This window comes from Schistocerca serialis, chromosome 8 (genome assembly GCF_023864345.2).
Source record: "Schistocerca serialis cubense isolate TAMUIC-IGC-003099 chromosome 8, iqSchSeri2.2, whole genome shotgun sequence".
Taxonomy (NCBI): Eukaryota; Metazoa; Arthropoda; class Insecta; order Orthoptera; family Acrididae; genus Schistocerca; species Schistocerca serialis.
Window position 1 is genome coordinate 307,385,076 of NC_064645.1, and position 26,603 is coordinate 307,411,678.

The following is a 26,603-nucleotide window of genomic DNA, read 5'->3' on the forward strand; positions in this document are numbered from 1 at the left end:
TTGTGAGGCGCCATATTGGCATTCATTTCAAGCCTGTACATATAATGCCGTTTCTGGGCACCAGCAAATTGAGAATCACTGGAAAACCCGTTGTTAACTGTGTGATTAGTTCCAATAAAATAATGAGAAACATCATATTCGTGGCAAAATAATTATTGTAACTTGTGTATTATGAGAGTATGCTATTTGAAGGCAGTGACACACTGAAGATCCACCGAAAATGCATTGTTCTTGGTACAATTTGTTATAATTAAATTTCAATTAGTAACATATCTACGATTAATGTTTTCAGCAAGACCTAACATGCTATGATTGAGGAGTAAACCCTTGGTGTCGGTTTAACTGTGTGAGTAGCGTCACTGATCCCCATGCAGGATCAACTTTGGGCAGTGGTTCGGGACTCGATACTTCGGAATTTTTTTCAAACGTTGCGTTTTTATTAGATTCTGATAATTTATTATTAGTTTAATGTAAGTATATACTATAATATTTGATGTTATGTAAATAGTTGACCTTTTCTTAAGGGTGACTGTTTGACTGGCTTAATCTATAGGACAGTTTGTGCTACTTGTATAAAGATATTTTGCTCCTTTTTCTTTTATGCTTCGTAATTCACATGTTGCAAAGATTCTGCTACTGGTAAGAACAGTGATCAAGTGAGGTTGACCTTAGGGTTTTACTAAAATGTGGGAATGATGAAATAATGTTTATCTTATGCGGAGAAGCATTGCGAATTTGTATCGCACTGCTTGTAATGGAACTTTTATAAGCCTTTGTCCTTATTGATTGGACATGGTACTATCTTTCTTGTGGGCGATGGAGGAAATATGCGTTTTAATAGAGCTAATGTGGGAATATTATGTGCGCCCTTCTCGTAAACAGTGTGATTTACGAACTAGAAACATCCCGCAACTGCTGCTGGAGTGCGTTGTGATCGTGTATACCATGTTGGGGCCCACGTACCGTAGGGGCCAATGTACTGTATGCACAAGTTGAGTCATTTCTGAGCGTTGAACTCAGCACGCTCAACATTGATGTTAAACAGCACGGCCTGTGTGCCGACGGCTTAAGGATGGGCCAACACCAAATTGAATTCCACTGTTACCAATTGAGGGCGCCATGAACTTTCAAGTCATTTTAAGCCAGATGTCTGGATTTTTTGATCATACAGTGTATGAAAAATTCACCAACCTGTGAAGTGTGGAACTTGATGGCACACTAACTTTCCCTCTACAATAATATCTACCTGCTATTTGATTTAACAGTGTTACTTGTAAACAGGCATTTATTGTTATTATAAGCAAATAACTATTCTTTGACAACTGTCTGTGTAGTTATGCAAATATTAATTAAATAGTAGTTGTACATGGCAATTGCTTAATCGAAACTGCAATATATTCTCTCTTTTTCCTTAAGAGCACATACCTGATAGTAAAATTATGTTCAGTTATATATTCTATTTGTACTTACACAGTTTATGATTATAATTACAGGTAATTTTTGATTCAGTCTATAGAACTAGTTTTGCAGATACTCCATATCTAAAGAATAAATATTTGGAGTTTGTGTCAACATGAATGTACCTACGTCATTTAAAGACTTATTATCAAATGTGTGTAAATGTGGCATTGTGCTGACCACTTACATGTAAGTTATATTTTAAAATGAAAATACATGATAAATATCTTAGTGCTATTTTATTGCAACATTACAGAGTATTGAATTTTTTTTAGTCTTCAGTGTAATATATGGTAGTTTATAATAACTATGTAGTTAATAAATTACTGAGAAAGGAAGTCTGGTGGTCTGTGCAGGAACGTATTTTCATTATTTATTTTGTTTCAGAAGCACTATTAAATTCCTAGGAACAACTGAATGGATAAATAAATTCTACACACTGCTGTACCACACTGTTACATATACCCACCATGAATGAGAAATGTGAAATTATTATACATTAACAATTTGAAGAGGCTGTTGGGAACTGGAGTAAATTATTTGTGCTTATATTGCAAAAATTTGACATAGAAAAGTTAACAAGAAGGCTACAGCTATTGAGATGGGGGACTGCTTCTTTAGAATACAATACATAATATAGCTGTGATACAGAAATAGCCCAATACTCTAAGTAAAATCAGTAAAGGGTGGCACAAGGAACTGGGAAATTTTGGACGTTGGTGTTGTTAACACTAGTGCCAGCAATTCAGAACCAATACACAATAGTTCTGAACACAGAGTCTTTTAGTAATCGTACAGTACTGCACTGGTGTGGAATGTGCTACTGCTGTGAGAGCATTTTACAAGCAGGGTGATAGTGTGAGTGCCGCACAAAGGGACAGCATTACAAGCTAGAGATAATGGTCCCACCTGCTCATGGATTTAGAATGCGGATGAGCAATTTTGAAGAAACTGATCCAGCCTTGAAAAATATGCCTCCTGATGGTGCTTGTACGTACCCAAGTGACCATTGCAGCTGATCGCATTTCCATCGTGAAGATGCCTTACAGATTCATTTGACTATACGTATCTGGGCTAGAGTTTGAGTGACAAATTGTGCAAAGAATACTGTACGAATTAAAGTTCCACTCACATGAGTTACAGGTTGTGCAGCAATTAAATCCACGAGATGCTGTGTAGGGAGTTTAGTGAATGGGTGAGGCTAAAACCAACAAGGATGCCATTTTTCTCAGCATCATATGGATGTCAGAAAAGTTCACTTCCACCTTAATGAATACTTTAACAAACAGAATTTCCATTACTGGGCACTGGAAAAGCCTTTAGATCTTCACAAGTGTCCATTACATAGTGCCAAGGGGACAGTATGCTGTGCTGAATTGTGTCACCGTGTCATTGGTCCTTAATTTTTTGAATGTGAGGATGGCACTGCAACAACATCTGCTCAGAGATCAGGACTCTTTATAAACAGGGTGTGAGCCTACAGAAGTACTGTATACATTCACTTCGGGCAATAAAGAATGTTTTACCTGTCCTCATTCATGCAAATAATGCTGCTTCAACATTTCCTGTTTCCTTGCAGCAACGTGTAAAAAAGATTATCAACTTTGGGAATCTTCAGTAATGATATATATAAAACGGAAGAATCCAGCATATGGAATTTTCAAGCTAATTGTAATCTCAGTCTTAAGCAAATGTTAGCCTTTCAGTTATTCAGGTCCAAGTTTAACTTTCATTAAACTAAACAAGTGAAGCATTAAAAAAAATAACAGGTAGCCACACAAATTATTGTGTGTGTTGAGGAATGGATTCAGAGCACGGCATACTACAGAAACAACTTTATTAAAAAATAGTACAATTAGAATCTCTTCATTACAAATTTTATTTTACTCATTTTGTAAAAAAATTACATATTTAATGCCTAAACTAGTTAACTGGAAATAAGGTAAATCTACGACTCACCCTGAAGTCTATTTACAGTTCAGACAAAATTCAATTGAATGGAACTATGTAATATTCACATGAAATCTGCAACAACAGATGTAATAAATATGTACACAACATGATTTATATTTGTACAATATATCACACACAGTGGGAAACAAAGACTAGTAAAAACAAAATGATGGTTTGCACAATAGGAATTTCCAAAACAGGCACTATAATATATATATTAAATAATGAATATAACAATACAAATTTTTTTCAACCATGATCTGTATGAATCATTTCCATTATTCTGAAAATTAAAACAGTAACAAATATTTTCATGGTAAATAGTTTACCACTGACCCACTTTCATATATAGGTAGAAAATACAATTCAGCTCTTTCATATAATTGTGTGTCTGTTTTAATATCTGCATTGCCCTAAATGAAAATGTTCTTAGAATATTAGCACCTGATACTGTGAGTCAAATCCTATTCATTGTAAGTTGATGATTTTCATAAGCTCCAAGACTACTGAGATATAGCCTTTTGGTTTCTTTTAACATTTTTTGAAGGTTGCATACTGCAATAATTAATAGGCATGAGCGACAAGCATGTGGAATGTGCGGATAGTTTCAAGAAATGTTTGTGTGTGTTCAGAATACAATGAAATTGAGATAACAAAAGAAAAGGCAAGACTGAAAAGGCACTAATGAGAGATGCACCATAATTTTGAGCTGATTATTTCACATGGAAATAAGACTTTAAGTGAAACTTATTTAAAATATGGGGAAAATTGGGGAAAAAAAGCTGCACATTTCGTAGGAAATTTATGTCCCAATTAGATCCTTGGGATAAGCAAATGCAAATAATGTAACTTCAAAGGGGGGGAGGGGGGGGGGGGAGACGTGAGCATACAATTGTCTAAGGCATATAAACTGCCATTGGAAGCAGTATTCTATGATACTGTTTTGATTAACAAATATGCATTTACTGCTGACATCCACTTTACATTAGATTTAAAGTTTGGCAAGAATCATTCACATGCACACAATTAAGTTTCCAATGGCAAGATGATGTGCTTTTTGACATATGAACATAATCAAAAGGGAAACAATATGATCAACAGAACATTTTGCAGGACACATCACGAAACCTTACATTTACAGTGACTTAATAGGTAAGAATTAAGTGTGTGTGTGTGTGTGTGTGTGTGTGTGTGTGTGTGTGTGTGTGTCAAAATTTAAAAATCCTACAATCTGCTCTAAAACTCAAATCCCATTTAAATTCTTTCATAATAAGTCACCTAAATGAAGAAATCGTTAGTTCTGCAGCATATATAGACTTCTTTAATTGATAATTTTTCATATAGCGTGCCACAAATGTAGGCAGTGACTTCACTATCACCTGATTGCAAAGGTAATTTCTGCTCATGTGAAGAAGAGGCTTTGACAACCCCAGGAAAATTTGGTAAGAAGTTTTAATGTATTTTAACAAGGGAAAAATTTAATTGTTAATATCCCACTCAGTCACATGAATTATCAGCTAAGGTCAAGTGATATGGATAAGGATTGTTGTCAATACACTTTGAAGAACATATAATGTGAAAATGTTGATATAATTAGAATGACATTACACAAAATAAAATGACTGTCCAAACTGTATTAATTGAATCACAGTAATAATACTAATGCCACTGCTAAGAAATAAATGAGTATGATAACAGTGTTGAAACCCATGCATGAAGCTGCCAGACCCACATATGTGCAACCCCCCTCCCCCACTACACACACCTGTGCATGTTGATTGGTTTTTATTTATCTTATGTTTTGAGATTCCTTGGCTTCACAACAGATTTCTTTCTTATCCACATAGACTTTGTCCATATATATTTTTGAGGACTGCAGTGTGGAAAACTTCTGCACCAATTGTAATTAGAGCTTTTGCTTGTTAAACAGGAACTAGAGTGTTCTCTAGACCCCTGACTAGATTTCTGACATACATTAACGAGATAAAGAATCACAATGTTAAAGATATTTTGCACGAATTTTAGCAGAAATTTGAAATCACATCACATTATCAGTCAGAGCATTGCTAATCACTGTGATTCAGCTCAGTTACTCTTATCACCAATTGTGCAATCAGAAAAAGACTTACAAGATTTTTTATGCAGGTTTCGCTGTTGTTTAATCCTTCATGATGAGGAAGTTCAACTTTAACAATAATTATCGACAACTGTAAAAATACCTTCCCACATCAACAAAAGTTAAGCATCATTCCATAAACACAACACCATCAGTTTCAAAGTTTCACAGACAGACATATTCTAATATTACCAAAACAATACACAGTTGTGTGTCACTGATCAGGCCATGGAATTTTGTACTTGACAGTTGCTAGGAAGTTTATTATGAGACAGCAGAAACAAATCTGTTGGAGATTGTATCACACCAACATTGCACCATCAATGATAACATCTCCAAAGCAAATATTTGTATACACGTTATCCACCAAGTCAAATCAATTACCAATGGAGACCTATAACAGCATGTTCAGACAATCAATATGCCACCCAAAATGAACTAGATAGCTAGTCCCTCGTAAGAGGGACCATCAGATTCAGGAGATTCTAGTCGCATGCGAAGGTGATCTAATGTATTGCTGAGGTGTTTTGTTATCTGGTCAGTTTCTTCACTAGCTTCTAGATTTGGCAGTTCCTCACTGATCTTTGCAATTAGTTGATTCAGCATTGTCACAGTAACCTGAAACAAAGAGTCACTTGGTAAATTATGTTTTCACCAATCCTCACCCTCATAGTTAACAAAAAGCAAACCAAATCCCTCATACAAGCTCTATTCAGAAAATAATGGAACTATTTTCCAGATGATGTTATTAATTTTACAGATTATTGGTCCTTCTCCTCTTCAAAGTCCTCCCATCACCTGTTTATACACTTAACCTAGTGATGTTGCCATTTCATGAAGCAGTCCTCGACAGCTTTATTCGAGATGGCCTGAGAGATCTGCGATGAATTTGCTTTGACATCCTCAATACGCTGAAAACAGTGGCCTTTCAGCACTGATTTTAATTTCAGAAAGAAGAAGAAATGACAAGGACCTAGGTATGGGAAGTGAGGCCAAGGACCTAGGTATGGGAAGTGAGGCCAAGGACCTAGGTATGGGAAGTGAGGCCAAGGACCTAGGTATGGGAAGTGAGGCCAAGGACCTAGGTATGGGAAGTGAGGCCAAGGACCTAGGTATGGGAAGAGAGGCCAAGGACCTAGGTATGGGAAGTGAGGCCAAGGACCTAGGTATGGGAAGTCTTGAAACTCATTTGCACAACTGCATGCAACATAGATCACCATCTCCACAAGCTTATTTCAGAAGATGTAATATTTCTGTAGTAGTTTTCCCCAGTTCGATGCAAAATTTTATGTTGCACCATTGCTCCAGAAAATCACACATTTGAAACAACTCCACGAACACATAAAATGATGCACTCAAATAATGATATCAGGAAAACTAAATGAGGTAATAACACATTGTTATAAAAGAGGTAATGTGCAAGGTAGTGTTGCCAACCGTATATCACTAAGTATCTCTATTGGCATGCATTTCAAAATGTTCAGTTATTTTCTTTATAGACCTCATAAGCGTTGTGCATAGTAAAATAATTTATTAATGATTTGGTTCAGCTGTATTGCAACAGAGAGGTCCCGATAAACTCTCATTCCTTCACCCCTGGCCAATGGAAGTAAAAGTATTCTAGACCCACAAAAAAATTTCAGACTTTTTTCCTTTTTTGGGTGGGGGTTTACTTATGATTATACAGTGGAGTCTTGTTAGCACATCCCTTCCCTTCCTCATAGTATTTTCATTTTTGGAAGTCCCAGTCCCAATTGAATTAAACACACATCAAAATATCTTGTTTATACATTCTCTCTCCCCACTTAGCACATTAAAATTTGGTGGTATCGGTCCTGTTTGGCTATTGCAACTTTTTCCGCAGAGTGTTTGGAAGTGGACATTTGCAGCTGAGGGGTGAAGAAATGTGTGGGGAGAGACAGCATATTCAGTGCCGGCAACTTTGTGTGTCCTACAGTTTTGGTGTTTGGTGTAGTAGTACTAGTAGTGGCGTAAGGAAGTAGTTTGTATAGGATGACAATAGAATGACTTCCAATACTACCAACAAGTGCTGGCTGGAGGCAGGGGCAAGTTGTAGAGGCCAAACAAGAAACTATTTATTAACATGTAACTCAGTCACTGGTGTTCTTTGTTCATATTTAGCATTTAACTATCAGCCTGTGATTCCTTTCTGTACCGACGTGGACAGAAAGACAGTGAGATAGTTAACTGAAGGAAAGTGCAACATTATTTAGGAAGTGACAAAAAATTCTCTTCATGTGAAGCATGTTGATATTGCACGAGACTTTTACTGAGCAAACAAAAAATGATTGACGCAATATGTTTGGAAGGAGGAAATGGCTAACAAACACGAGCGTACGATGGCAGTTTCCAGAACTGGAAAATGTGCTACTGAAGTGGATAAAAGAAGCTCATGCCTTGAGAGTATTTCGACTGATGGTACTGAAGTTCATGCTACAGCAATATATCTGGCACAAAATCTGGGACTCTCAGATTTCAAAGCATCCAATGGTTGGATCGAGAGTTTGAAGAACTGAGACAATTTACCTTTTAAATGTGTTTTGTGTGAGGCTTGAAGTGTAAATACACTGTTCAGTCATGGAAAACTAATCTTCCACATCAATCATTGAAACGTACAGTCCCAGTGATGTTTTTAATTCAGATGAAATGGTTTTTTTTGTCACTTTCTGCCTGACAAAAATAAATAAATAGAGTTCAGAGGCGAGAAATGTCACAGGGGAAAATTTAGTAAAGAGAAACAGTCTTATCATGTTGTAATGAAAGTGGAACATAAAAGCTGGTGCCTCTAATTGGAAAGGTGAAGAGTGCACAATGTGAAAAACTGTGTGGACATTTCAGTGTAACTATACATTTACCCATGCTTTCATATTAAAGACAACTACATTCGAACTATTCATGCATGCAAGGCTGGGTGTTGGAAATAAGGAAATCATTCTTTTTACTGATTAGTGTGCAGTGCATCACCAAGATATGTTGTACCTGTGTAATATAAATGTAGAGTTTTTTCCTCCTAACTGTACGAGTCACCTTCAGACACTCGACCAAGGCAGTATAAAATGACAAACAAAAATACAAGAAGATTTATGTACACAGGAATTTGGCCTGTTTTCATATTACAATGAGAAAGGTAATGATCTTGGACACCATGCATTTTGTAAGACATGGGATTCCGTACAATAGAGCACAGTCTCAAGTTGTTTCAAAAAGGCTGGCTTTCATTTGGTACTTACAGAAGACATCACGCCAGAAAATGAAGGAATTGCTGCTGAACAGTGACAGCAAATAATGGGGCAACAACAAAACAAACACTGATTACCTTAGTTTTGATGCATATGTTTGTGACAAAGGTGTGGCCACCTGTCAGTCCATGATAACTGATTAAGTCTTGAAGAAACAGATGGCAGAGAAACAACAAGAAAGTGAATATGTGGAAGAACCAGAAACATTGCCAGTTTCTACACTATCGAAAGCTACTGAAGCAATGGACTTAATTAGGCATTACATGCCAAGTTCTGAAGTCAACAGAAGTGATGACTATATTAACTACAAAATTAACTACAATATTAAAATTAGGACAAAAGATACAGTCAACTATTGATATGTTCTTCAAACCTTTGTGACGACAGGACTATGTACTGTAAGATGTACAATATACCGATAGTTTGTTTTAAATGGCAACCCCTATTCAAATACCAGTAGAGATTTACTAATGTAACTATGATGCTAAATGAACACATTAGAATACAGAAGCATAAATTTAGAAAATATGGTGACTTTTGCTGAATCCAATATGTCAGATTTGTATATTTCTGCCACCAACTGGAATGCGCTAGTCATATGACACAAGAAACTCGCCTCTAGCCTACAGAGTAAACTCGCCTCTAGCCTACAGAGTGCAAACCTGCCTGGTAACATGATATTTAACTTTATTAATGAAGTTGGAACATGTTTAAATTGTTGTTTCAAAATATGTATAATAAGGGTATGGCAGTTATGTGTCTATTCTTAAAAGTTTTTTCTGTGACTGATATAGTGACTTATAGTAGCTTTAAAATTTTAGTAAACCATTCTCAAAAAGATCCTTACCTAAGGGCTGCAAGTGCTGATAAAAATAAATACTGTATTTTAAAACGGTAACATTCTTCAGCCAACTGGCACTAGTCCTTTGTGCTGGGAAAATATTACATTAACCTCTTCCCAGAATTAGGAATGAGTGTTAGCTGCTTGAAGAATGTGCCCTTTTGAAGCTGCTCATTTGTATTGTTCATGGTAGAGCCTAGGCAGGGTCCTTTATTAGATTTGTTATACTAATGTTTAAATTATATTCAGTCACTTCACTTGTCGAAGAAAAAAAACTGTGTGTGGATATGTTACTCACCATAACTTAGTTATACGTATCTAGTAACATTGGTGTAAACTCGTCCCCGCTTCATGAATAAATATAAACATCACATTCCAGGTTTGTATTCTGGACTCTAGAGGCTACGCTCTCATGTTACATGACTTCCCTGCATTTCAGTTGGTTGATGGCAGACATTTGTGTGTCCAACATGGATTTAGCCAGTGCTTTCAGATTTTTGTTCCGTGCATACTAATGTGGTAATTATGAGAATTTCTGGGTGTGATTTTCTGAACATATTTCAGAAAGGTGTATTCTGAATTATAATTTTTTGAGTTAGCTCATATCCTCAATTATGGGACCTTTAATTCTGCATTCTCACAGTCGAAAAAATCAAATCATTACAAATTACATATTTTTCAGAAGTATGTTCTGCCACTTATGACATTCAATATCTGGCATCCCTTCAAAAATGTGCATTAAGATTCCACTGTACTATAAAATTACATTTGCAACACACATTCTTTCTGAGACAACTGTAAAATAAAACTCAACTGACACAATAAATGAGCAAATTGCTATGGCTAATGGGGTCATTAAGTTTGCCTGTAATCAGTAACACAGAAATGTTCCAATGCTCAGCTCAAACCTGTTGTTTAACTTTGTTACAGCAACTTGAGAAACAATGCACCAAGTTGGTAGTCTCACTGAACCTGTTACTTTCACCAACACTCTTTGTAGATTGTTCAGATAGCTTTCAAGACCTTTTCATAAGTGTCTTATTGAAAGAAAACTGGTTGAGATTTGTGACATAACTGCTGCAACCCTGTACTTACTTGGTACAGATTGCTGTCTTTGACATGTGTGTGTGATATTCATTCGTGACAAGTCAGTTTATGATAGAAACTTGCTTGGTATCGGTATTACTTCTCTGTATGTCCTAACCCCCCCCCACCCCCTCTCCCAATGGTTTCACTGTTTTTCCTTGCTGAACGTATGCACAAGGAGGGCCACAAAGGTATAATGCTTAAAAATAAAAATTCTAATCTGGCAGTACAAGATTATATGTCAAAATATTATTTGAGAATTTTTATGGTGGTACCTGTTCACATCCCTTCTCATAGAAGTATATGTAATGATTGAGCAATTCAACAAAGAGCTGCATCTGAACCAATGGATCCATGCACTGACTGCTGATCCGAACACCTTTCTTCAGGCATTCCAAAACACGCCTTTCATCATGAATCTGAAAGTAAAGAGTTATTTTAGCTGAATTACAGGAAAATTATAAGAAAATATCTAGATTTTTTTCTGTGGCAAGCACAATCCAAATTCCTTTCCCAATTATTTTCAAACAGCAGCAGCTAGTTCTCCAGCTTTGTTCTTAGGGCAACATTTTTTATGACATGTATGAAATTACATTGCCATCATGAACAAAGTGTTGACACACACACACACACACACACACACACACACACACACACACACACACACACACACACACACACAAAATCAGATTCACTTGAAAAAATTACAAAATTATGGGATAGAATTGTTTGGCTAGTTTGTGTATCTTAATACAAAGATCTTTGCCTTCCTTTGTCCTCACAGTGGGTAGGTGTGTCTCATTCTAGGGTCTGAGTGAACTGCCTTTACTTTTTTTTCCCCTCCACAAGGAAGGCACTAATGGTTCCAAATAGATTATATAGGGTGCCTGCATTAAACATACAATAATATAAAATGTAATAACTTCAAATGTAATTGAGATTCATTGGCAGTTTGTTTGTTTTCTGTGTTTGCTTGCGGCAGCTGATACTGGCTGCACATGTAACTACTTTGCTTCACATAAGGGCGTCTGTAGTCATGTAAACTTCACAGCAGCAGGTGTTCTGTGTGCTTTCTCTTGCAGAGGTAACATCTATTACACGGACACAATCCTTGGCACAAGTACTGGTTGCAACCAACTGGCAATGTTCACATTTATATGGCAATCAAGAAATAGGACAAGCAGCTTCGGGGAAACTGGAGGTTTGCTCTCGATGGGGAGAGGTAGTCCATCAATTACATGGCCCCCTTGAAGTTCAGACATTATCCCAATGTGTGTGTGTGTGTGTGTGTGTGTGTGTGTGTGTGTGTGTGTGCAGCTAGCATTCTAACATTACCTCTGTAACATTTGGAACAGTTTCAACTGAAGTTGGTAAACATGCGACTTAATACCAGGAGACAGTTACCATGTAGGTAATACACACCTATTTGTGAAGATGGAAGGGGGGGGGGGAGTGGGAATGTAGTAATATGTAGGCAACATTCTGGGGTGTCTGAAACAACTAAAATTAAACTTTGACTTATGAAATGGAAAATAAATTGTTATGGTAAGATGTCTCAGTGCTCTTAGGGGTGGGATGCAGTGGTGCATGTGAAGCAGGTGAAATGCAAAAACGTTCAGAAACAAATTATGGGGTTGTTGTTGTTGTTGTTGTTGTAGTTGTAGGAGGTAGGGTAGGACTCATAGGAGATGTGGGTAGGGAAGGATAGTGGATGAAATTTCAAAATAACTGATATTAGTAATAAATCCACAACTTCTCATGTCACTGGGCTGTTTAGCAATCATTCTCATGACATTTGTGATGGTGTGGATAGAGTATAATATAAAAACAAACAAACTGTGGTAAAACTTGCTGCGAAACGCAAAGGTCCCGAGTTCGAGTCTCGGTCGGGCACACAGTTTTAATCTGCCAGGAAGTTTCATATCAGCGCACACTCCGCTGCAGAGTGAAAATCTCATTCGAGAAACTAAGTATTAGTGTTGCATCCATAAAATTTGCATATTGATCCTGATGACAAATTGTCTACACAGTTAGGTAGTGGTATTGGATGAGGGTGGGATGGGCCAGCTGACATTTAAAGCATAAATTGTGACATGCATGGGGCACTTTCAACTGAATTTTGTACACATGTCAATATGTAGAGAAACATTCAGTTTATGACATGCCTAACACCAAACGACGTGGGGGTGGCAAAGTGGTGACATGGAAAAATAACTGAAAATGAGTGATATTAATATGTCACGTCTATAACCTTCAAGGTCATTGGTTGCATTTTGATAGTTCCAATGACATTTCATCCCTACTGACAGGGCAGGTATAGTGGGGGTGACATGTCAAAATAATCTAAATTAGAGGTGAATCTGAAGTTTTTGAGGCTGCTAGCTGGTTTGACGAAAGCAGGGACATTGTGATACGTAACCGAACCGTCAGTTAGTTAGTTACAGAAGACAAGTGAAATTCTCAAACCAGGAACTCTTAATTAGTGAAATGGTGGCAAAATAACATGAAGTAAGGGAGTATTTTTGTGAATATCCAGGGAAAAAATGTGTGTATAGAAACAGGTGGTGGTTTGTAATGAGAATTTCTGAAGAAAAATTAGAAACAGTTCCACCTGTGAATTTTGTTGTCTTTATACCACACAGTCGTAAAATTACATACAAGGATGGCACTGATTAAGAAAATGGAGATACAAATGTGAGAAATGACAAGAAGGGGAAAAAAAGAAAGTACTGGTGACAATTACAAACGTGTGCATTGAATCAATCAGTTTAACGAGAGAGTCCTTGCAAAGACGTGGAATGCAGAAGAATAACTATAGAAAACTGATTGTTGGAAATATTTAAGTTGCAGGGGCCATAATAATACAGAAATTGTTGAGTGCAGCTTATATAGGCACGAATACTGATTTCTACAAATTCACTTACTCTGTTTATGAGATTTGAGACAGACTCATGGTTTGATATACAACAATGGATAAATAGAAATATTAAGGAGGAGGGAAGTTGAACCCAGTCCATGCACTAATTCATAGGTGGTGAGGCGTAGCGCCTTCGCTTCGCTCCTGTCACTTGTTAGGACGATACCGTTATCGGTATGAGTCATCGACAGATGTCACCAGCTGACATGGACCTGAGTTACAGAGCTGCACGTAGTTGTATTAGTAGGCGGCAGAGGTCATTAGTTGATGGACATTGATAGCAGCCGTAGTCAAAACAATGTTGTAAAGTTATGTCTGACTAATATTTAATGTATTTGCATAATTATAATTGTTTTATATGTGTAGTAATTAGCAGTTTGTGTGTGTGTTGTATGAGTGAAGAAAAACAGAAGTAAATGAAAATTGTTTTGTTTGTTCACGAAGTACCAGCTAAACTATACAGGGGATTTACTATAATTAAATGTGCAGTCAGTTTATGGTACTAATAAATCGTGAGTAGAACACAAATTCATCGGTAATTTCGGAAGGAGTAATTTTATATTTGATACTTTTCTAAATTTATTTATTTAGCAATTGCCATAGAAAGAAATGTTTTACTATGATTGGTCATTGAAGTAAAGCACAGGTTAGCGCGGTATAATACTACAACCTGATTGCTGTTTGTGATATCAGCCAATCAGAAAAATGCAGGCTCGTGCCAATGTATGCTGGGAACAAAGCCTTTGGTGTGATCTAGGAAAAGTTGGGGCTGAGGGTTCAAACTAGTAACATCTCATTGAAAGCAGTTCCGACGAAAGTACTGTATATCGTGGAAAAATGCTAATTACGAGTTCGCGAAGTAGTACAAAGTGTATTTAAGTGAACGGTATAGTGAAAGTCATGTGGAATTTCTGACGGAATATCAAAATTATTGCTTTGGCGTGTTGTGCGATCTAAGACTGGAACAGGTATTACGTGTAGAGCAGAGTGCACAACATTTGAGTGAGCATTTTCATAACTAAACGATCTAGTGAACTCTATTAACTTCGGTAACGGGTGTAAATACCATAAAGTGTGTGATTGTGGTGTGCATGGAAGCTTTACATTGTGTAGACACTTAGTACAGACTTGGCAGTATTAACTGTGATCTTTATCGTAAAAATACACCTGAAAAATTTACATTGCCAAGTTAAAACTTTTATTTCAGTAGCTGGCCACATCCCATTTATCGGACAATTCTATGTATGTTGCGACCTGCAGTAGACAGTAGTGGTCTAGTATTTTCTACTACAGCTTTTAGCTAGACAAATGAACATTGCTGGACATTGGCAGGGCGGTAAAAGGAAACGTGCCGCGCCGCAGTGGGAATTGCTAGAACTTTAAACATGCGATGAAGTCAAGTAGGTATGTTTTGTTGGTCACATTTGTTGGGGTTGGTAAGTGATTTTGATACATGCATGCCAATCAAGTTATGTATGCACTTAAATTCTACATCATTAAACTAGATTTAACAGTTCATGTGTGTACTGCCAGTTAACAGTGTCCAGTAGATACACTATTTCAGTGATCAGACATGTGGCCATTGTCAGGTGTTCTGATGAAATGACCCCGTGGGGGCAGAAGACTGACTATTGTACTATCCCCTTGTGGATCGCACTGTTTGCCCATGAGCACGCACTGACAGGGCATTGTGGCTGCGGCAGCATGCAAGTGGGCATCCCACCTGCCGTGGCTGCCAGCTCATGTCGGCACCTCATCCACTGTGGCTGCCAGTTCCTTATGTCTGCTGAGTGTTTTCTTAATCAGACCAAGTGCTGGTTGCCAAGCCTTGCTGAGACTTTACCTGCATTCTCAGTTGACAAGATTGTCTGTGGTGCATACTGCAATGGTCTCTCTAATCATGCTGCCTAGTATTTCAAAGTTTATGTTCAAATCCTGGTGTGTGTGTGTGTGTGTGTGTGTGTGTGTGTGTGTGTGTGTGTGTGTTTTCTGCTGCACGAATCTTGGACAAACAGTGCTCTGTGACTGCCAACTTGTTGGGATACATCAGCTGAGTGTGCTGCTGGTGTTCCTGGCATTGATCTTCAACATCCACACCCATACTCTGCAAACCACCACAACTTGCACAGCCGCCATTCCATTCACACACGGAGCATGGGAAGAATTATTGTTTTAATGCCTCTGCGCACGCTGTAATTATTCTAATCTTGTCCTCATGATCTCTATGTGAGTGAATGTAGAGTAATCATTTACAGTCAGTTCTTGAAACTTTGTTAGTAGACTTTCTCGGGATAGTTTACATTACCTTCAAGAGCCTGATTACTGTGACTCTCTCCCACAGGTCATATCAACCTGTGATCATTTGTGCCGCCTTTCTCAGTATATGTTCAATATCCCCCACTTGTCCTTTTTTCTACAGGTCTACACATCTGAGAAATATTGTAGAATGGGTCACACAAGTGATTTGGAAGCAATATCCACTGTAGACTGACTGCACTTACACACTATTCTAACTGTAAATCGAAGTCTACCACTAAGCCTACATGATCATTCCATTGCATATCCCTATGAAGTATTACACCCAGGTATTTGTACGAGTTGGCCAATTCCAACTGTAACTCACTGATATTGTAGTCATAGGATACTACAGTTTGTTTTGATTTGTGAACAATTTTTCATTTCTCAACATTTAAAGCAAGTTGCCAATCTTTGCACCACTTTGAAAACTTATTAAGATCTGACTGAAAATTTATGCAGCTTCTGTCAGACAGTACTTCATTACAGATAACTCATCTCCAAAAAGTGTGAGTTACTATTAATATTGTCTGCAAGGTCATTAATATACAACATGAAAAGCAAGGGTCCCAACACACTTCCCTGGGGGACACTCTAACTTACTTCTATATCAGACGAGGACACTCTATCCAAAATTTTAGTTCCTGTCTCATTCTTTAGGGGCTGAACACTAACTTTGGTGCTACTGACAGCCTTTACATACGACCAGAATTTCTTTGGGTTCTGCGAAGGATCACTTGACAATATTCTGCTACGGCAGTCATTGAAGGCATCACGTATTGCTCTCTTGACAGCCAAACATGTTCCATTCAGCATATATCTATCTATAGCCCTAACGTTTTGTTTTAGATCTATTATGCAGTAATCTCTGTTTCTTTAGAAGCTTCTTTACAGTAACTGTATAGTATGAAGGTTCCCTTCCATTATGAACTGTTCTACTGGGTATGCATCTATCGAATGCATAGTCAACTATTCTTTTAAACTTGAGCCAGAGTTCCTCTATAGCCTCCTGACCTGTGCTGAAAGTTTCAAGTTTCTTATTAAGATACGACACTACCGATTTTTTATCTAGTTTACTGTTTGTTTGGGTTGTCCTTTGTACTCTGGTAATCATTGTTGCCATAACTGTGTCATGGTCACTGGTAACAGTTTCAATATGGACATACTCAAAGACATCAGTTGTATTTGTTGCCATTAGATCCATGATGAGAAATGAAAAAGCAAGTATATGGAGATAAGTCAGATGAAAATAGATAGTTGGGTAAAAAGTAAGTAAATTGCTTATTATTTCAAAAGTTATCACCTTAAATATTAATACATTTATCCCATTATCAGAGACAACTGTCACTACAATGTTTGTGGTTTCGTAGAGAACCCTGATTGTACCCAGAAATCAGTGCCTACGAATACCTTTCTTCAGGGCTCTAAAAATGTGGAAATCACATGTGGAGAGATCGTGACTGTATGGAGGATGTGTTAAGGTTTCTGAGCAAAACTTCTGCACTGTAAGCTTGGCAACTTTTAGGTGGGTATTATCCTGCAACAGAATGGTGCCATCCCTCAACATTCCTGGGCCTTTTGTACTTGATGGCATGCATAATTTTTTTTTTTTTGCAAAGTGTCCATGTACCTCTGTGTGTTAATTGTGGCATTTTGTTCGACACAGTCAATGTGCAGAGCGCACTCTTGCATTCACAGGAAAAGGTCACCATAACTTTCCTGGGCCTTGTGTGCCTGCTGTTTGAATTACACTGCAGAAGTTTCACTGGGAAGCCCTTACACAAAACCCAATCCACACAGTCCTGATCTCTTCTCTCCCCATCAAATTTCCATATTTTCTGGAGCCCTGAGTTATGATATTCACTGCCATCAATTTTCTTTGGACAAAGAGGTGCATGGCTGGGTACAATCACAGTTCTGTAGGCAGCCGCAAACTTTTTCAACTGGCCATTTCATCTCACAGAGGAATAAATGTGTTAACAGTTATGGCAATTACTTTTGAAATAACAAACAGTTTACTAACTTAATTTTTTTCAAACTGTTGCATTTCACTTGACTGTCCCATTATAGGTTTCTATGAGCAACAAATTTCTTTTCTGAAAGCAGTTTGGTTTTACTTGGTATTCCAATATACCTTGTTATTCCCCATTCTTTTGGATACAAAACCCTATTTTACAGCATAATCTTTGTTCAATGTGACCGCCTCATGCCACCTTACTGGGAGGGCCGGTATGTTCACATGATACCATTCTACTCGTTGACGTCAGAGCTAATGTCTTGCTGCATCAATAAGCTCCCCACCATTCACAGGAGATTTTACAGTTTTGCACGACCTTGTTGCGATGATGAGAGGCACCTCACCCAATGACTCACTGTGCTTTTGTTCACTGCCAGGTCTCTGAAGACATTTTGCAAGCACCTATGAATATATGCAATGGTCTAGTTTTCTATCAAAATGAACTCAATGACAGCTCTCTGATTAGAACGCATCTCCATTAGAAGGCTACATATAGCATTGCCACGTATTGTGAACTTCGTGAAACTCTAGGGGCTGTGTACTGTTCCACAATGTCCCACAGCAAATTCTATGTTTTTCAACTGGAACTAGCTGGGGGGGGGGGGGGAAGTTGCATGACTTATTGAGTGGCCCTTTTACAGTTAAACTGTGCTCAAATTGGCAAGTGTAACTTAATTGTTAGTAATGATCTGAAAGGTGTGTTCAATGCCAATAAAGGGGACTGTGTTATAATGGGCTACCTTCAAAATCGCTAGCAGTTTGAGGTAAAATTGCACCGGCGGAAAAATGTCCAAGGAAAGACTCACTGTACTGCAGTGTGGAAACATGTTACATGAAATGGAGAAGCCACTGGTGACTGTAAAGATGGTAAAACAGCATTGTTTCAAAAACGTATACCACCCAATAGTAACATTATCAAATGTGAAATTCATTTGGTTCCCTTCAGGTTCAACCAGAGGGTTATTTACATGTGTCATTATAGGCGATTACTGTTGTGTTCTCTTATTCTTGGTGTTGAAGAAGGTGAAAGTGCATTTACTCTTGCACAGTCAGTTTCTGTCCTGGATGCAGTAAATTGGATTGGCTTGGCAGTAAACGAAATAAAACCCCAAACTGTCGCCAAGTACTTCAACAAAGCGGGGTTTGGGGGTCACGAACAAGACGCTTCTGTGGCCATCAAAGTTCAAGAAAATGCAGCAGCAATTGCTGAATTAATGAAAATGTGAAACATTTCATGTAGTGCAGACGATTACATGTGAAGTGGTGACTCTCAACTCACTTCACATTAGCTTCAGCAACAGATTTAATAGAAATTTGTAATGCAGAGGATGATGATGATGAAACAAAGGAAGAAGAAGAGGAGCAAAATGATATCCATAGAAAAATAATATGCCTGAAGAAGCCATTGCATGCATAAACAACGTTATGCAATTTGCAGCAAACACAAATTCTCCCAACATATTGGAACTATTGTATGGTGCAAAAAATTGCATAGAACAAACAATTTTGAACAGGAAATTAAAACAAGTTTCCCTACTTGATATGTGGCAAAAAAGAGTGAAATGTAAGGGAATAATATGTATGTACATACAGTAAGAAATGGATTTAAAGTTCAAGTAAAAATATACAGGGCTATTACAAATGATTGAAGCGATTTCATAAATTCACTGTAGCTCCATTCATTGACATATGGTCACGACACACTACAGATACGTAGAAAAACTCATAAATTTTTGTTCGGCTGAAGCCGCACTTCAGGTTTCTGCCGCCAGAGCGCTCGAGAGCGCAGTGAGACAAAATGGCGACAGGAGCCGAGAAAGCGTATGTTGTGCTTGAAATGCACTCCCATCAGTCAGTCATAACAGTGCAACGACACTTCAGGACGAAGTTCAACAAAGATCCACCAACTGCTAACTCCATTCGGCGATGGTATGCGCAGTTTAAAGCTTCTGGATGCCTCTAAGGCGAAATCAACGGGTCGGCCTGCAGTGAGCGAAGAAACGGTTGAACGCGCGCGGGCAAGTTTCACGCGTAGCCCGCGGAAGTCGACGAATAAAGCAAGCAGGGAGCTAAAAGTACCACAGCCGACGGTTTGGAAAATCTTACGGAAAAGGCTAAAGCAGAAGCCTTACCGTTTACAATTGCTACAAGCCCTGACACCCGATGACCAAGTCAAACGCTTTGAATTTTCGGCGCGGTTGCAACAGCTCATGGAGGAGGATGCGTTCAGTGCGAAACTTGTTTTCAGTGATGAAGCAACATTTTTTCTTAATGGTGAAGCGAACAGACACAATGTGCGAATCTGGGCGGTAGAAAATCCTCACGCATTCGTGCAGCAAATTCGCAATTCACCAAAAGTTAACGTGTTTTGTGCAATCTCACGGTTTGAAGTTTACGGCCGCTTTTTCTTCTGCGAAAAAAACGTTACAGGACACGTGTATCTGGACGTGCTGGAAAATCGGCTCATGCCACAACTGGAGACCGACAGCGCCGACTTCATCTTTCAACAGGATGGTGTTCCACTGCACTTCCATCATGATGTTCGGCATTTCTTAAACAGGAGATTGGAAAACCGATGGATTGGTCGTGGTGGAGATCATGATCAGCAATTCATGTCATGGCCTTCACGCTCTCCCGACATAACCCCATGCGATTTCTTTCTGTGGGGTTATGTGAAAGATTCAGTGTTTAAACCACCTCTACCAAGAAACGTGCCAGAACTGCAAGCTCGCATCAACGATGCTTTCGAACTCATTGATGGGGACATGTTGCGCTGCGTGTGGGAGGAACTTGATTATCAGCTTGATGTCTGCCGAATCACTAAAGGGGCACATATCGAACATTTGCGAATGCCTAAAAAAACTTTTTGAGTTTTTATATGTGTGTGCAAAGCATTGTGAAAATATCTCAAATAATAAAGTTATTGTAGAGCTGTGAAATCGCTTCAATCGTTTGTAATAACCCTGTAGAAATGCCGTGTTATTCGTTAATTAGTGCCATGTTATTTATTAATTAGTGCAATAGTCTAGTGTTTTATTGTCCAATATACATTAAATGAACATTTACTGTGCTGGAGTGAAGGTACATAAATACAGTAAATGCATAATTAAAAATTATGGCAACAACAGGTGAGAGTGGGACTCCCTGCATACCAGTATCAGGTTCAGTATGGGCACTAGGCAGAGGTATGACCACCATTCCTGGACCTCAAGGTCAAGAGAAGAGCAAATGGCACTGTGAACCACAGTTTGTACTGCAAGCAAATACACACCGACCTGTACCTACATGCAGAAGACTGCCAAACACCCTGTGCAGTACACAATGTGTGCACCATCTCAATTACACACTGTCTCCCCCAGGAACTGGAATACCTCAGAATGGTCTTCTGGAAAAACATTTACAAGTAACAGCAGATGAGGCACATTCTGTACCCTACCACTATAGTATGGAGGAGGAGGCAACCACAGTCTTTACACTGTACACCAGCACACTATCAGGAAAATTTGAAACCAACTAAAAATGCACAAAGTAAAAATTGTCCTTTGCCCACCTAATAAAACACTGGTATTTCTGGGGAGTATGAAAGATGACGCCTGTTTATGGAAGGCTATGTATAGCAGATTCAATGCCAATGTGGCAAGACGTATACTGGGCAAACAGTGCACAACATCCAAGACTGTTGCCGAGAACACCAGTGGCACACTATACCAATGTATCCTACACAGTTGGCAGTCACAACACACTTTTTGTCAAAGACATCAGATGATGTAATACAAACACATCCGGATTTTAGCACAAACTCTTAAATACTGGGACAGCATAATTGAAGAGCCATCAATGCATGCATCAGGTACAATCTTACTGACCTGGAATGTGGCTATAGTCACAGAAAGGCTTGGGAACCAACACTGGGCCTTATTATGAAGACACTCAGCAAACACAAAATGGCAGCCAGGCAGCCTACATCCAAGTGGCCACAGTCATCACACCCCATCAACTTATACCCTCATATGGAGTGGGAAGAGTTTTCCAAGTTGGCTGTGCATCCCCATGAGGCCAGTTCAACAATGCACCTGACAACAGTGGACTGTTTGATCAACAAACACAAGAGTGAAAATGAAGAATCACAGAAAAACTTAGGTCTTGGCTGTAAAGTAAACATGTATTACAGTGGCACATACAGACTGCTTCACCTTGATGAACCATGTCAAACTGTGTGACAGTCTGATGAACATATACAGTCATCATAAAATCCTTGTGTACTAGAAATCCTTGTGTACTAGGTCAAAGTGAAATTTTGTGGGAGAGTCATATCTTTTGGTACTTTGGTCTTGGTTCATTGCGGTCTTTTGATCCTTATCCAACCAATACTTTCACGCTATTGGCTAATGTTCACCTTCACATGCAGTGATATTCTGTCTTTCAAGCTACTGCACTTTTTATGGCTTCTGGGTTATGTGCTGCCCCCACCCCAAATAGGGAAAAACACACCCTCACACACATTCACAACTCACAGACATATGGCCATTGCCTCCAGGCACTGGAGATAGTGACCCTGAAATGGTGGCTTGATATTTTAGCAGTCTTTTTCATTTTGCCTGCCTGTGACTTGACACAATGTCTATGTGGAGAGAAAAAATATAAACAATAGATGAATCAATAATACCATTACCAGTGATTTATCATGGCCTGCTTTATCAAGAACACAAAAGAACTGTAATTTGGCATCTGACATTAAATGTAGGCAGTATGCCAATCACTTAGATTGCATTTTTAATGAGTTCTTGTCCATAATAGTGTGCAGCTAATCACACAACTTGAGCAAAGGGTCTTAACTATTCTGGAATCATGTGATATTGTGTATATTGTGACAGCAAAACTAGTTATACACAGTTCTGAATTTCATGTCCCTCAGTAGAAACAATTTTTCTAATACAGAAATTCCTCGTTAATCTTAATAGGAGAATTATAATGCCTGTACCATTTTCAGTGACAACAATTCTGTTTCATAGTGGTTTACACTTAGTGTTTAAGGAACAAAGCCATCAAAGCAAGGCATGTACTTACCTCCTTGCCACCAGTTGCGAGGCTCTTTCCAGACCAAAAGAGATGCGCACACGTGGCAACACCACGACACTGGTCTGGCTTCTTCAGCAGTTTAGAAGCTGCAAGTGCACACTGTGTCCGTAACGGTTCATGACTCTCTTCACTAAAACAGGAAGTCTGCTCCACAGTTGCTACAATCAGTGTTATAGCTGCCAACTGGGCTTTGCTGTCCGAGATTTCATCCTCATACAGTGAGAATGCCTATGAGAGAGAGACAGAGAGAGAGAGAGCATAAGTGAAAGTCAGAGAGAGTGAGTGTGTGTGGGTGCGCGCGTGTGCGCGCGCATTACCACCGTACTTTCTTCAAAGCATTTAAACACTGTCAGCAGAGGTGCACCATATGAAAACATGTTTTAATATATCTACAGATGAAGGTTGTATGGAATTAACCAATGGACAACCCCAAACAGGAATATTTCTTTGATATATTTCTTGACAAGTTATGAATGAAGCATCTGATCATTTTGAATACATGTACAGTACATTTGTGTCTGTTCTTTATGGTGATGCTGAAGTTAACAACTGGATTCGCACTGAGTAATGGAGGTTACACACACAATAAAATGTATATGTCACTGTATTACTATGCAGCTGGTTACCTGAGACATAAATTCATATGCAACTGTTTCATGATTATCAAAACCCACACGACCAACAGCCAAAGCTCCCTGTAGGAAAAGTCTTAGTGGCAACTCAGCCAAATCAGCTTTCATAAGAGCACTGATAGTCTGATGGCAGAACTGGAAGATTTTTTGACATTTCTTCTCCCACATGTCATCCTGCAAATGAAATGTGTTGTACTTAGTGGACTAAGTTGAAATACTTATCTAATCACATCATCAGTAATACAATAAGAGGAAAACAGTACATATTACACATGTGATATGTATTCTGTTTAATTTCTCTTTTAAGTCAGTGAGCATAATTTTTGTATTGAATGATAGAAATACTATAGGAATATGATATCAGAAATGCATTTTAGTGTTAGAAAATTACCCCCGTTCAGGTTACACAACAGCGAGGGGAGCAGAATATCTGATACAAAATGAATACTTACATACTTCATTTGGCTAGTCTGGAAGTAAAATGATGAAAACCAGTTTGAGATACCTTACATCTTAACAATAAAAAACTTAATCAATCTGATGTGGTGACCTGGGTAGGATTCCACACCCATGATCGAGAAGAACAGCTGTACGGCATGCCATACTAATCGCAAGACGCCAGTACTGGCAGAGGCCCTCACTCTTGGATGCGCACGCAGCTGCTCTGTAGTGCACTCTACCAGCTGACGGAACTGCTTAAAGAGCCAGACTCACCATCTGATGTGTACTTTAGCCAATGTGGCCTGGACTAGTAGGGCTGCAACTCTGTGGCAAGTATTTTTATTGTACTAACATACCTGAAGTAATAATGTCCTGTGTTCTTTATTATCTGTATTCTTGTAGCCAGAACACATTGACAGTGGGTAGGATCATTTTGCACAAGTTACATTGTGCCTTTGCTTTTTTTCATTTGGTTGTGAGATTTTTCTTGTGGTGACAATGAAAGCTCTGCATCGAACACTGGTGCAAAAACAGATAGAACTTCATATGGTCCTGTAACAGGTTGTGCTGACATTGCTCTCTTCCCCTTCGTCAGCAGCTACCTTTCCTCCAGTGTTCACACCGTTAGGTGAGGTGGCAGAAGATTGGGAAGCATACGAACACCGCCCATGACAATATTTACACTCCTTTCACATTGACAAACGTGGATGTATGTCGTGCACTGTTCTTGTCCTGGATTTTTGCTGCCTTGCATCAGGTGTTGCAGCTGTTACAGGAAGTTTAGTCGTCGTCGTTTGAAAATTTATGCTTGTTGTTGTCTTCATATTATTGCCGCACACACATTGTGGGTACTAGGTTAAATTTTACCAATGCAAAAAATGGCCCCATCAGTCTTATCATGCCTGGGCGACTCTCCATGGCCTTAGTCGCAAGTGCCATTTTGTCATGTCCGAGTCAAAATACCTGTATGCAGTCAACGTGATTTGAGATGGTATGAAACACTCTGCTCTGGATAAGTAAGTCTGGCAATAGGCCCTCCAATTAGAAAACATTTCCCTTGACGAGGTGTTGCCCATTATCCAGTTGTATGAGGTCCTCTCACGCTGCTGGTCGGAAGTTGGAAACATGGTGTGGCAGCACATGATGGCCTGGCTGCATCCAATGTGTCCGGGGAGACTATGTAGTGGTGGTGCAAGCCAGCCGATCCAGCAGCTTCCACACAGCATGTTAACAGCATTCCAGCCACTGCTCCCTGTTGTCGTCATGTGCATCATTTTACTCCCAACATGATAGATCAGAGTCACCAGTGTTGGGCTGTCTGTCATGCAGGAAAAAAGGCCACATTGCAGTAGTAGATGTAGATGTAGTCTGCCAATCAACAGCACAGAACGCAGTATCAGACAACATGGATATCCAGAAAATGTCATTGTCACGACCGGTTCTCAATCAGGCATCAACAAGCTTTTTATCTTGAAGTTTTGATTCTCTCACAACTGTGTCTGCAGGTGAACACCAGCATGACAGTTCCCCTGCTTAATGCACAAGCATATTCAGACCTTGGCTCTCCTGTGCTGTCGCCGGTAAATGGCTGCCTACTTGGATATGGTAAGCAGCAAATCCCCTACTTGGTCAGTTCACAGCTCAAAAAAATGTTACCTATAGATTGGTAACTTGGCCTTTACCTTTATTGTTGTTTATAATACCTTTCAGACCTTTGGCTTTTCAGTCATGGACTCCATGCAGTTTGTATCTGCTGACATTCCCTATCAATCATTGGAATTTCTGTGCTTTGAATTTCAGGATATTTTGTGGAAGGCCTAGGGTGCACCACAGACTTTAAAAAAGCAGTCCGCTTGTCCTAGATTTTTTCATGCTTGGCAGATTCCGATAGCTGTTCACGTCCAAGTCAAGGCAGAGTTGGACTGGCTGACATCTCTCAGGATTGTGGTTTCTATTTCCTCTAGTGAATGGGCCACATCCCTTGTTATGATGAAACCCTTGGGTAAACTGCAACTTCGCAGTGATTGTAAGGTCACTGGGCCATGACTCTGGGTTACAATCTACAGAAGTCTTTATGGACCTGACTAATCCATCGTCGTTTCTTGGAATTGCCTATTAGCACTGGTTCATTTCTGGGGCATCCATCATTGTGTGCCCTCTCTACCTTCTTCTCCTCAAGCATGCTTCCTCTGTATGACCTCCGGCGTGCAACTAGGCCTTTTCTATGCTGAAGGACCGCCTCAGGTCGGCACTGAATCTAGCTACTTCTGATCGCAAACCATTATTTGGGTGAAGGATTCCTTACAGCACCAACTGGGGGTTGTCCTTGCCCGTTGGAATGCCGATGGCTCTGAGCAGCCACTGGTGTTCGCATCCAAAACTCTCAGTCAACAACAGGTACATTACTCTCAGGGCGAGATAGAAGCTCTGGCCATTTTGTATGCAGTCACTGATTTTCACATATTATTCTGTGGCACCAAATTCCAAGTCATTATGGGCCACAAGATG

At 39.0% G+C, this 26,603-nt stretch overlaps 1 protein-coding gene across 3 annotated transcripts in view; it reads right to left on the bottom strand.

The window, feature by feature from the left end:
* Window positions 1-4,292: 4,292 nt before the first annotated feature.
* LOC126416324 (vacuolar protein sorting-associated protein 35) overlaps window positions 4,293-26,603 on the bottom strand; it is a 98,515-nt gene continuing 76,204 nt past the window's right edge. For all 3 annotated transcript variants that reach the window (XM_050083989.1, XM_050083990.1, XM_050083988.1), the window contains 4 exons: window positions 23,649-23,828; window positions 23,011-23,250; window positions 10,990-11,133; window positions 4,293-6,145 (listed from right to left, as the gene is read on the bottom strand). In XM_050083989.1, the coding sequence (XP_049939946.1) occupies window positions 5,966-6,145; window positions 10,990-11,133; window positions 23,011-23,250; window positions 23,649-23,828 (744 nt within the window). In that variant the 3' untranslated portion in view covers window positions 4,293-5,965. The remainder of the gene's footprint in view (window positions 6,146-10,989; window positions 11,134-23,010; window positions 23,251-23,648; window positions 23,829-26,603) is intronic.